The sequence below is a fragment of the Benincasa hispida genome, chromosome 6 (genome assembly GCF_027475165.1).
Source record: "Benincasa hispida cultivar pf3 chromosome 6, pf3_genome.v1.1, whole genome shotgun sequence".
Taxonomy (NCBI): Eukaryota; Viridiplantae; Streptophyta; class Magnoliopsida; order Cucurbitales; family Cucurbitaceae; genus Benincasa; species Benincasa hispida.
Window position 1 is genome coordinate 42,098,236 of NC_143483.1, and position 13,519 is coordinate 42,111,754.

The window sequence follows — 13,519 nt, forward strand, 5'->3', positions numbered from 1 at the left end:
TATAAAGAAAAAATTATTGGATACGTTAGATCTTGTAGATGACAGTTGTAATATATATTAAATTAGTTAATTTATGAAGTTATGAATACTTCATTACATTTTTCTTTATAATTTTTTTGTATTACATAGTGCCTCACATATCAAATTCTTAGCTCCGCCATTGTTCTTACCGTTAGATTTGGATGGAAATCGTTAGTGTTTTGTTTAAAAAATACCCTTAAACTTTCAAAAGTTTCAAAAGTATCATTAAAGTTTAAAAATACTCTTATTGTTAGTATATGAACACAAATTGTCTATACTCATTTAAAAAATATACTTGAACTTTCAAAAAGTTTGCATTAACATTCTTAATCTTATATATATAAAGAACTTCTACCATTAATATAGTGATCAATCTATTTGAAGCATTCTTGAGTTCAAAAAACATCAATTTTAAAACAAATTGTATAAATATCCTCTTATTTTATATAGATACTCTCATTTTTTTTTAACTTTTCTCTACCGTTAAGGTTTTTTTTTTTTTTTTTTTAATGAAGAAGAAAAGTTTTAAGGATATTTTTGAAAAAAAAAACATAAACTTCGTTTGGTAACCATTTGGTTATTTGTTTTTATTTTTGAAAATTAAGCTTATTTCATCCACATTTCTTACAATGATTTGCATATTTCTTAAGTACAATGGTTGAATTCTTAGTCAAATTCCAATAACAAAAATAATTTTTTGAAAGCTGTTTTTTTTTCCCCCAAAATTTGACTTGATTTTTTAAATCATTAGTGAAAAGTAGATAACGAACGAAGAAATTTGGAGGGCAAAATAGTATCCATAAGCTTAATTTTTAAAAATAAAAACAAAAAACAAAATAGTTACCAAACAAAGCCTAAAAAAGATCATTCAAAATTAATTGTAAGAGTTATTTTGAACTCTTTAAGAGTATTTTTGAAACTTTTGAAAGTTCAAGAATACTATAACACAAAGTATAAAGTTCAAGCACATTTTTTAAATTTAGCCTTTGGAAAAATATCTTTTTAGTCACTGAATTTTGGAGAATATGTGTGTTTGGTCATTAAGTTTTTAAAAGATACTTTTTCAATCTCCAAATTTTTAGAATAGGTTCATTTGGTCTCTAAGTTTTTGAAAAATACCTCTCTAATCCTTTTTAAAAATAGGTTTGAAAAAGTCCCAATATTCATTTTTGTTATTATCTAAAATTAAAAATTATTTTTTAAAGATTACCACTTCTCTCTAAAATTATTTTTTAAATACATTTTTGCAGTTCAAAATTCTATATAATTATATAAAGTGAAAATAAAAAATAGTTCAGGGCCTTTTAAACCTATTTTTAAAAATTTGGGGTCTAAAAAGGTATATTTGAAAAACTCGATAAAATACAACTATTCTAAAAAGTTAAGGATAAAAAATTTATATATTGAAAACTCGGGACTAAATATACCTACTCTTCAAACCTTTATGACTAAAAAGATAGTTTGCGATTAGTCTTTTTATTTTATTCAAGTAAATTTAAAATTATTTTACAAGCGACAATTTTTTTTTCCTTAAAACAATGGCTAAAGTTTGCCCATATTATGAAGGTTTTAGTAACAATTTCATTAAAAACGGATACCTTGACTATTTCTATCCATACAAGGACACCAATTCAAACGCCATTGCCGACAAACTTGTTCGAATTCACTTTTAATTAAAATCACTATTTTAAATAATAATAATAATAATAAACACTATTTTTTCCACTTATAATTAATCAAAATATCATTTTAATCTTCTTAGTTTAAACTTTATTTTAGGAGTGAGTAAAAAAATACCGAAAAATCAAGTCAACCGATAGACGTTACCACCTTTGCTAAAATCGACAACAAACCAAATGTCAATGGTTAGCATTGATCTAAGCCTAAAACCGATGTCAACCGACCAATGATTATCACTACTTTATTTCATTTTAATCTACATATTTTTAAATGTCTAATTTTAATCCTTATACTTTCAATAAATATTATAATCAATCCATTTAATATGTAGTTAATTTTTTTATAAAAAAATAGTAAGTTTTTATTGGCATTTTCTTATACATTGTGAATAAAACTCACAATGTTTTCTTCATAATATATATATATTATTATTATTATTATTTAATCAATTTTGATTAAAAATTGATTTGAATGATTAAACTTAAGGATAATTATTTTAAATAACAAAATTACTTAAAATATTTTTGAGATGTTTATCATTTTATTATATTTGTAAATAAGTTATCTCATTTTTTTATATGTGAAAAAAAATCTTAAATTTAATATTTATTTTGAAAATATATATACTAAATTAAGATTTCTTGAAAATATAGAGTCTAAGATTAGACAATGGAAAGGAAACTAAAATAAAATATAATACTAAATTTTAAGATTTTTTTTCACATATAAGAAAATAAGACAATGGAAAGGAAACTAAAATGAAATATAACCTAAAATAACATTTTAACAAATGTTTTTTTTTTAATCAAAACACCATTTTAACTCTAAAGTTTGTTCAGTCTTAATTCACGTATTTTCAAATGCTTAATAAACTTTTGTACTTTAAAAAAATCTAAAATTTATCCTCACTACTCATTTATTGCTATTTTTTATTAATATTTTCATTTTAAAGTTTGAAAACATATCCACCTATTATATTTTCTTACATGAAAATTATTATTATTATTTAGTTAATTTCTAGAAAAATAGTTTTGAAAGACTCCAACAAACTTTTATACTTTCAAGGGATCTTAAATTTAGTCTTTCAAAATTATTTTTTAGAAATTAGCTAAATATTAATAATAATTTTTATATAAGAAAATATAATATGTGATATGTTTTCAAACATTAGAATGAAAATGTTAATAAATACTAACAACTTAAATTTAGCCTTTCACCCATTCTTCTAACTTTTAAAATTGTCACCCACATTATTCAAAAGTTCTTAGTTGTTCTATGTAAGTTCATAACCACACATCCATACACTCTAAACAAAATCCAAATCCAATCAAATCAAGAAAGAGAAAGCCTCACAAATCTAAGTAGATCAAAGCCAATCCATTATCCAAAAACTACATAAGATCGAAGAACCAATTTGAAAAACCTTATTCCAAAAGTTAAAACCGAGATCAAGAAATTCAAACTACACTGTCGACGCCGGCGCATAGAGCGGACGTCTGTACTCATCAAAGAACTGGTCACGATCGACGAAGACGATTGCGTAGAGTGCGTAAATGATCCCCGGAATGTAACCGAGAAGAGTCAAAATCAAACACAGACAAAATTCCACCTACAATTACACCAATTTCACACAAAATTAGCCAGAAACCTAATCCAAATCGATATCGTCTGATTTGGATCAGATCGCAGGGAAGAGAAGTTTCTTGAGCTGTTTTAGGTCATCGAAAGTTCAAATTGGGGGAAATTACATCGAGAAGAAGAAGAAATAGGATTTACCGTGCAACAGCCGAATTTGAGGCAAACTCCTAGAGGAGGAATGAGGATGGCGATGAGAATCTCGCAGCAGATCTCACATCCGTTCGCCATTTTCGAGATTCAGAGAGAGTTTTTGTGGAAGGGAAATGATTGATTTTGATATGTGAAGAGTTATGGCAGTTCTGTATTCTGTTGTTGCTTTTATTAACGATTGACCATCCTATTTAAGTCTCTCTGCCACTTATTATTATTATTATTGTTTATTGTTTATCATTCTATGCCTTCCACGTTTGTACTCTTGAAAAGAAAATTGTTTTTTTTTTTTTTATTAAAAAATGGAATCTGCCTGGTAATAATTTGAATATGTTACTTGGTAGTTGTGTACACGTATTTGATATTTTGTAAATATGATAAAAAAAAATTTAAATATGAATTTTTAATTTTTTTTTAATTCCATATTTGTCATGAACAATTAATTAATTGATAGAGAGCGAAAGGAAGATAGAGAGAGAAAGAAAGAGAAAGGGAAAAGCGACAACCAGTCAAGTGCATCAAATGGTTTGGAATGGTGCTTGTTCATGAAAAAATAAGTTTGTTTTTTTTAAAAAAAAATCAAAGTGTATCATTATAAGGTATATCAACTCTCAGTCAAATGAATCGTTATCAAGTTTATCAATATTATATCAGACAAGTATTTCAATATATAAAAGAGTGCACCATTATCAAGTTTATCAACATTGCATTGGTAAATTGTATCAATTATCAAGTATATAAATCAAGTGTATTAAATTTATCAATTATCAAGTATATCAGTCAAGTGTATTAAATTTATCAATAGTACAAACAAGTGAATGATTGATAAATTTATCAACAATTTATCAGTCAAGTGCATAATTGTCAAGTATACCAAGTATTTAGTCAAGTGTATCACGTTTATCAACGATATAAAGAAGTGCATGATTGGTAACACATGTCTAGTATATCAGTCAAGCATATCATTATCAAGTATATCAGTCAATATCAATGGTGAGGGTATTTGCCATCTTTGTATGTAAGTTGGTTTTCATTTTTGCCATTTTTACAAATGTTAAGTCACAAAGTTTCGATTGTTCAAATAAGATAATTCACCGAAACAATTAATGAACTTGTAGCTACGAACCTAATTAATGTACTTTGTTTTTACCCTTTTGCAAATGCCCTTTAAAAAGATTTGTTGTTAAATTATAGGTTTATTTTTGGGTTTATGTTTATTCGTTCATAAATAATTAATATTTAACAAGTCTTTAAATTTGTAGAAGTATTTAAAAAGTTCTTAAATTTTTAATTTTGTGTATGTTAGTTAGATGTCTGAATTTTTAATTTTCTATCCAATAGATCGTTAAACTACTTGATTTTTTTAAAAAAATAAAATTCACGACTCTTCTAAGCATAATAGTGAAAGTTTAGTGTTCTATTAGACATGGAATTTAATTTTTAATCTACTTCAATTTATGAACTAACACTTCCCAATTTTTCATTCTCATGCCTCATTTCTTCAATACCCTCTTAATCCTCTTGTTTCATCCATCCATCTGCAAAATTGTCCTATTTCTCCTCTTTGTTTTTTTCTCCCCTTTTAAACGTCTTGTCTCATTATTGAACATGCCCAAACTTAAATATAAGAAATTCCAACACCTAAACAATTAATTTCTTTGAAGTTATATTGAGTTGGGAAACAACCAATTTGAAAACAAAGATACCTTTTTTTTTTTTTTCCATATTGATGCTCTCATTTTTTTTTCTTATTTGTTCAATTCTTACATTAATTTTATGAGCAACCAAACATGACCCAACACTTTGAGTTAAAACATAAAATTCCACAATATCCTACAAAGTCTCCAAATAGAAAATGTCCCTAAAAACTAAGTAAAACAATGAATTCCAAAATACAAGAAGGTTTGAAAAAAATAATATCATCTTTGATCGTGCAAAACCCTCTTAGTTGACCATAACAAATCGAAAAATTTGAACTTGAAAGACGATCAACAAAATCTTCATCGCTACAAATTTGGTCATTTACATATTTTCTTTTTTTTTCCTCTCATCGGTTTTTCTCAAAATTATGATTAGAATTCTTAACGTGTCTATATTTTTTTGTTTCACTCGAACACATTAACTCACGTTCAACTACTAACATACAACTTTGTTAAAATATCTAAGTCCTAAGATCCATGGATGATTTTATTATTTTTATTTCTTCTTGCTATAGTCTATATGTCTTGATTAGAGCGGTTAGTTTTAGAGATTGGAGAATGAAAAAAAGACAATAAGAGGGTATTGAATAAGAGAGGAAAAATATGAAGTGTTAGATCACAATTAATTGAAGCATATGAGAGATGGGAAATTGAAGACTGAGGTCAAATGAAATGTAGATAAACAAATTTCATCCACATATACTAATGGTAAGCATTGTGTTTTCTAAAAGATGTGATGAATGTTCTCTTTATGTCATGCTCTAATTTCTAGATAAAATGAATATGTTACTCTAAACACAATCTTTTCAATAAATAGACCCAAGTGCAAGCCTAATTAGAATATTATCAATGTGATCCAAGGTTGATCACAAGGATGTACGACTAAAAAATGAAGAAATAATTGTTTGATCTTGATGCAGTAGGTTGTTTTTCGAGTATGGGATGAAAGTGTCTGATGAAAAAGATGTTTACTAACTAATAGAATACTTACACTGATGGTGGAATGGATGATGATATGGATGTGATGAAAACTGCAAGAACCTAATGAAGCAGTATGCGTTGAGAATGAATAAAATATCAATGATTAAATAGGATTGAGAAAGGTCCACTAACATTTCCTTAAGTAGTGCATGAGTCATGCGTTCATGCAAAAACTCTTAGAATAATAACTTTATTTCTCAGTATTTTGGGTCACAGTGTCCTATCTTTAGGATGCATGCGATAAGTTTTAGTTGCGATAGGTTAGCTTTATTTATAAAGTTACTTTTATCCTTGTTTAACGGGTTCCATAATCTCATACTTTCTCAAGCATATGGTTATTATCTAATTGAACCAATCTCTTGATTTGGTCTCAATTTCCTACTTAGATCAATCTCTCGATTTAACCTCAATAAACCATTTGCATACGTTAAACAGGAAGAACCTGCTTGTGCAAAATTTAGTAAAAATGTCAGTTTGTCTTTCTCAACCCATTAGGAATTTAGTTACTCATGCTCGTGAAAAGAGACAGAGATGGATAGAATATGGAAGAAATTGTATTCATATTAGGAAAAATAGAGTTTTTTCAATCTCTAAAAATTCAATACAAATAAAGATGACAAGAAGAATGTAATGAGAATAAGTATAAAGAAATGTCGACCTGTCGATCACAATTTCTTGCTCCCTTTGGCTCTGGTGGTAGTTGCTTCACTTAGGTTACAATGGTGTTAAGGTCTCTCTTTCCTTTTTTAGTGAATAACTCTAAGCTCTTGCTTAGAATTCCTCAAAGAAAAGCTCGAAGAAGTGGGGTTGTAGTGGATTTTGGTTGGAAGTTTCATAGGGCTTCGACCTCTTTCGATGGTGGAAATCTTTATATTTTCTTCAATCTTCGAAGGGCTATTTATAGGTGTCAAAGGTGTTGGGTTTTATATCCTAAGACTCGCATTTTGTAAAATAATAAACATTTTCTATAGTCAATAAACTTATTATTGATTTTATAAATTGTATACATAAAAATCTAAATCCAATAAACTAAGACCCATGACTATTACATGAGTACTTGAACTTTATGTGGAGACATAAAAGTGGATCAGATTTGAGTAAATAGTCAAAATGATCTATAGTATATGAATAAGGTTGGGTGCCTTATTTTAGTAATACTAAGGGATGTGGCCTACTCTGTAGTTATTACAAAGAGTTGTAAAGTGCTACAAACGAAGTGATCTTAATTCTTACATGTTATGACATGAGGAGTGGGGGCATCCCATGCAATGAGTTTGCATAAGATTAGACCAAAAAAAAGTCACTCTTACTTTATAACGTTGTTTACTATATAAGACTGACTATTTCACTTAGATGACTTAGGTAACTCGATCTTAATCCTGAGCTAACTATGAATTCCTGTTTATTTGGGATTATCCTTAGATTTGCATAGGTGAGAGTTGGCTCAACAGCGCCGGCTCAATATGCATCCCATTTCAGGGGTAAGACTGAATAAATAGCTGGGAACATAGGATGCAAGATAAAATTCATACCTACTCAATTTAGAGATAGGAGAAAGGTTGTTCTCTCAAGTACTGAATCTAGGTCTTGAACAAGAAGCCTCACCCTCTCACTGGGCTGAGAGAATTTTGGTTTAGTGACTGGATCACAAACCAGTTGTTCATTAGAGGATTAGTAGGAACTTGAGGAACAAGATGTAAACTTGGGGGTAAAACAGATATTTAACCCAGCCGTTATTACAAACAACCTGTGAAGGATTGACATACTAATTATGGTTAAATCATGTGGACATAATATATCTACAGTGAGGGGAGTGCAACTATGAGCTTTAGTGAACTGACCCATTAGTTAACGAATGAGGGTTAATTTGGTGTAATGAGTTTAACCAATTAATCATAGATCGTTGGAGCCCATGATCTGTAGGTTCGTGAGTCCCCCTACTAACTTGTAAATGGATTAGCTTTAAAATAGCGTGATAAGTTAGTTTGAATGGTTCAAATTAGAATTAAGGGAATTAGTAATTATATGAGAAATAATTACGTGTTTAATTTTAAGAATTAAAAGGAATATGAGAATTAATATTTAAATATGATTTAAATATATGAAGATGGATTTGTGTAAAAATAATCTAATATTTGATATTAAATTAATTAGAATTATTTAAATTATTTAAATAATTATTTATTAATTTATTAGAAAATTAATTTATGAAATTAATTTGTAAAATTAATAAATTTTTATTTTTGAAATCAAATGTGATTTTAAAATCAAATTGGATACGTTGAAAAATAAAAAAATGGAAAGTTAGATTTTTCCATTATCACCTTCATAAGTTGCTCACACAAAACCCATTATTTAAACTTTAATTACTCCAAACATGAGCTGCATCTCATGCAGCCATCGTCATTGCATGATTGTCTGTAATATATTAAAAAGATTGAAGTGAATTTTAAGTAGGCAATCAGAAGAATTTTTGTTGAAAAATTCGAGTTGAAAAATTCTTCAAGGGGGTTGCTGCTGAGCTATTCTCCAAGCTCCCTTAATTCAAGCTTGTTTTGAGTCCCATAACTCAATCTATAACATCAAGAGAATAGTGGGGAAGATCTTGAGGTGTTCTACAATAAGATTTTGAGAAGTTTGCAGCTGGAAATCGAGCTTTGAAGAAGTTCTACAAATGTATGTCTTGAAACTCACTTGTTTCTGCTAGAGTATGCTTTATATTCTACCAAAATTAATGAATTAGAGTGCTTAATGATCCTTGTTGCTTCTGTTGTTGCTGATACAATCCTACAGAAGGAAGCTTCCTCGCCTCTCTCTAAAGATTATGCTGACCCCTTGCATTAAGTTCTATGCACTGCTCACCGCCTGCTTTGTGTCAGAGATCTATTGGCTCTGCAAACGTCTCACATCAGTTACCAATTGTTCTGTTGATTTGACTTCCATCACCCACGCTTTTATCTTTTTCAATTTGTCTCGTTTCATCTCATCGTGTGGTGCTATGTGTTGCAAAGTTGGGCGCCAAGTTCATTTCTTCCATGCGTTTAGGGCTACAACTTGTTTCTTTTGCCAGTTTCTTCTTTATTTCATCTAAATCTGCGTGCAAAAGTGAAAAATTTTATACTTTTCAAGGATTATCAGTTTTGTAAGCACATGATCATAAGATATGATTAGTTGCATGAATTTCTTGTCAAGCTAATACATTTTTCTCTGAATTTTCCTAATTGTTCTCAATAAACAAGCAGAATAACTTGTATTTCTATAAGTTATCACATCCCCCAAATTTAAAACAATGTTTGTCCTCAAGCATATATTTAAAGTCTTAGCATATATCTCAACTCACTTCGATGCATTAGCTAGACCTCTCAAAGTGCTTCCTAACTTAAGATTCCTTTGACTCGCATTTTTTCTCAAAGCTTTATTTTTCTTCCTATGAGAATATCTATAGACCTTAGATGCGGCAAGCTTATTCTTAAAAAATCACTTACTCATTTTCAAGACTTTTTTATATTTCGTTTCAAAAATGGGCTTATAGTTCAAAGTTTACAGAATTTCTCTCTATTACTCATTTTATTATTATGTAGTTATGTGTTGATTAAGGCATCTCATCTTCAAGAGTTCTTCTCAAACCACGGGTATCATGCAGATATCCAACTACGAGCAAGAGTCATTCTCAAACTCAACACATGCCTTAAAATAATTTTTCTTTCAGCGTAGGCAGTGGAGTTACAATTATTTCCTTATTGCTTTGATAATGATTCTCACATTCGTTTTGGCTTGCCCCCACAGATTTTATACAGACATACAACTATGAGCAGGTTCCAATATCAAAGTTGCTTTTATTAATGTACTTTCTAGAAGAAAATTAAATGAACAAGGAGATTTTAAAAAATTTTGAACACATTTAGCTCAAACCTCTCCCATCCTCAAATTTAAAAGGCAACAAGGTCCTCATTGCTTAAATCAAATTATGTAATGGCCTTGGAAAATTTTTTGCAATAGAGGTTTGAAGTAAAACTTGCATGGATACTAATTTCGAGAAATGTATCCTAAGGCAAAGTCCTAAAGTATAAGTACTAGAGACTTATCATAAAAAATTTAAGCATTGATTAGCACAAGTATCTGATGGAGTTGACATTCAACAAACAGAAGTCATTAGGATCTTAAGCACTCTAACTACATCAATTTTAGTGGATTGGCATGCATATTCATGGTTTATTAAAATATTAGGGTTTCAAGAGAATGTCTTTGTTGATTCCTTCAAATTACTCCAATCAACCCGTGAACTCTCTTCAATAACTTGTTGTAGACTACCACAAGGATCTTCTCTACTAATCTCATGCCTTAGATTGGATTGTGGGATCTAAATTGAGATGAATTTGGGATGATTTTGAGAGTTGGAGAGAAACCTTTTTTCTACAGAAACTCTTTCTTTCAAAATTCAGTTTGCATGCCCGAATTTTCTGAAATCAAAACTCATATTTAATTTTTTGTCTCGTAGGGTTCTATAGTTTGTAAACCTTGTATGACCAAACTTGTATGTGATTAATAATATTTGATATTATATTCATTTTGTCTATAAAATATGTGATATTTTAGTTGCATTAATCACAAACCAATAAACTAACATCCATGGTTATCATTGTAACTTACACATGTATATGGAGACATACAGGTGGATCATGTTTAAGTGACAACCTAAATGGTCTGTAGTATATGAATAAGGTTGGATACCTTATCCTGGTGACATTACAAGTATGGCCCGCTTTGTAGATGTTACAAATGTTGTAAAGTGCTACAAATGATCTGATCATGATCATTCATGTATTAGACATGTGAGCGAGGATATTCTATACAAAGGAGTCTGTATAAGACCGGACCACGAAATGTTTAGTCTCATTATATAACACCATTCCTAATAGAGACATTCATTTCACTAGGATGACCATAGGTAATATGACCATAATCTTGAGTGAGTTGTGTACTTCTGCCTATGAGGCCAGTCCTTTGATTTGTATGGGTAAGAGTGGCCAGATTGCCGACTCAACAAGCCTACCATTTTGGAGATTCGTCTGTTTGGGGAGGTGGGAACTCAACTACACAAGATGGAATTCACTCCTTCCTCGAAGCAGGGGTAAATAGATAAATTGCTTCCTTAAGGGTTGATTTTGGGTCTTGAACAATGTGGCACCATACCCTCTCTTGGTCCGAGAGGGGTTTAGTCATAGTAGGATATGATCTATTGTTCATTAGACGGATTAGTGTTAAGGAGTTAGAGGTAACTATAGGGGCAAAAACGATAATTTGGCCCAACTATACTTACGAGCAATTTGTGAAGGGTCATCGTACTATTGATTCGTAATATCCAATGGACATAGAAATATATATGTAGTGCGAAAAGTGCAGCTATCGGTCTTTAGTAGAGTGCCCAAAGTTAAACGGATGGTGGATAATGTAATTAAGGAGTTTGATTAATTATTCAGTACCGTTGGAACTTCAAGCTACAAGTCCATAAGGTCCCCTTGGTAGCTCAAAAGGATTTAGTTGATAATCAGTTTTTTGGTTAATTTGAATTGTTCGAATTAATAAGAGGGAATTTAATTATATATGATATAATTAAATTGATTCAATTATATATGATATATTTGACATAATGTACGTGATACATTATAGTTTAGTTGGAGGAATAAATATTTGAATGCGATTCAAATATATTTTCTATGAATGAGATTCATAATTGTTACATTTAATATAAATATGCTTTATATTAAATGCCATAAAATAGAGAAAAAAAACTATAGTTCATATTGTATATGATGCAATATTAAAACTATAGGTTATAAATATAATATGATAAGTTAGTTATCATATTTATTTATATTATTTATTATTTTAAATAATTAATCCTTTTTTTCTCTCAAACCATCTTGGTAGGTGGTTAAGCAGTTTTGTTTATGGAAAATGGAATAAATAAAATATGATTTTAGATTTCCATAACCTATCTACACGAAAAATAGAGAGACTATATGATAGGCGTTTAACACTAAACGATTGAGAACTTTTTCAATGTGATAGAGAGCTTCCTCAGTCGTCTTCCTCCTTCAAACCCACAAACTCCCTCCTAACCAAAATAGTCAGAGCCCACAACTCCTAGTTTCTCACCCCGAGTATACCGAGGAATCTAAGTGGTTGTGTCTTGTTTTGGTTCGTGAGATTCTTGAAGAAAGTCTTCAAGGTTGCTGTTTTCGAGTTTTGTTGTTGTTCAAAGAGTTTGTGACTCTTCGAGGGTTGTACGAGAAGAATTGTTCTTCAAAGGTATAATCACTTAACCTTTTTTTCTAGTTTAAAGAGCATGCTGTAATTTTACTTAAAATGCATAAAATGTTTGTTTACTGTAAATTTGTGTTTTCAATCTAAATGAAATTTGGACGATCCGCTTCTACTTATGGATCTCTTTGTAAACGAGTTCCTTCAATTGGTTTAAGAGCCAAGTTGTAGTTCTGATTCCAAATTTCATTTCTGTATTGAAATCGTTACAGTTTTGGTGAGTTTTAGCTCTGCATTGCGTTTAATTGTTAAATGTATGTGGATGGTTGTTAATGGATGTTTCGGGATATTAATCTTTGTTTTGGCTTTCTGTTTAAATTGCAAAAGTTAATTTGTAAGGGCCTTTGCGTTTTTGGGCATTAATATTGCAATCGAATTTGTGTTCGTTTTAGTTTTGAGTCGTTCGTGAAGCTTCAAAAGTGAAGGTTGCAGTGCGTTTTGATGGAGAAGACAAAACAGTGGTCGCATGGTGTAGCTAGATCTGGCTATATGTTCATGTAGAGTTTTCTACACGATCATGTAGCATTTACTAAACGATCGCATAACTAATGCTACGTGATCGTGTAGAGTTATTTACACGATCATGTTGCATTGGCTGTATATCGCAAAAGCGCTCGACGGGTAGACGATTGCGCGACATATAATACTCGACATATGGCTTGTGTGCTAAACGATCGTGTAGACTATCATGCACATTGCAGAGTCAATAGCTACATGATCGCATAAAAGACTTGTCACAGATGGTCTGATCCTGATCATTCGTGTAGTGGACATGTGAGTGGGGGCATCCTATACAAAGAGTTTGTATAAGACCTGACCTCGAAGTGTTAATGTCTCGTCATATACCTCCGTTCATGATTGAGACTTCATTTCACTAGGATAACCATAGGTAACATGACCTCAATCCTGAGTGAGTTGGGAACTCCTACCATTAAGGGTGGTCCTTTGTTTTACATGGATGCGAGTGGCCAGAGCGACGACTCAAACCTACCACTTTGAGGATTCGTCTAATTCGGGAGCTGCGA

The 13,519-nt window shown here is 30.4% G+C and overlaps 1 protein-coding gene across 1 annotated transcript; it reads right to left on the minus strand.

Annotated features, from left to right (window-relative positions):
- Nucleotides 1–2,951: 2,951 nt before the first annotated feature.
- On the minus strand, nucleotides 2,952–3,661 carry LOC120080192 (PMP3 family protein At4g30660-like). The gene is made up of 2 exons (XM_039034764.2): nucleotides 3,478–3,661; nucleotides 2,952–3,310 (listed from the first exon to the last, which is right to left on the minus strand). The coding sequence occupies exons 1-2, from the start codon at nucleotides 3,565–3,567 to the stop codon at nucleotides 3,164–3,166; spliced, it is 237 nt and encodes a 78-aa protein (XP_038890692.1). The 5' UTR covers nucleotides 3,568–3,661; the 3' UTR covers nucleotides 2,952–3,163.
- Between the last annotated feature and the right edge of the window lie 9,858 nt (nucleotides 3,662–13,519).

Bases quoted from the DNA above. Each gene is read 5' to 3' on its own strand.
- LOC120080192 (XM_039034764.2), bottom strand. From the start codon at position 3,567: ATGGCGAACGGATGTGAGATCTGCTGCGAGATTCTCATCGCCATCCTC. The intron at 3,311-3,477 runs GTAAATCCTATT...GTGTAATTGTAG, and splicing joins TCAAATTCGGCTGTTGCACG to GTGGAATTTTGTCTGTGTTT.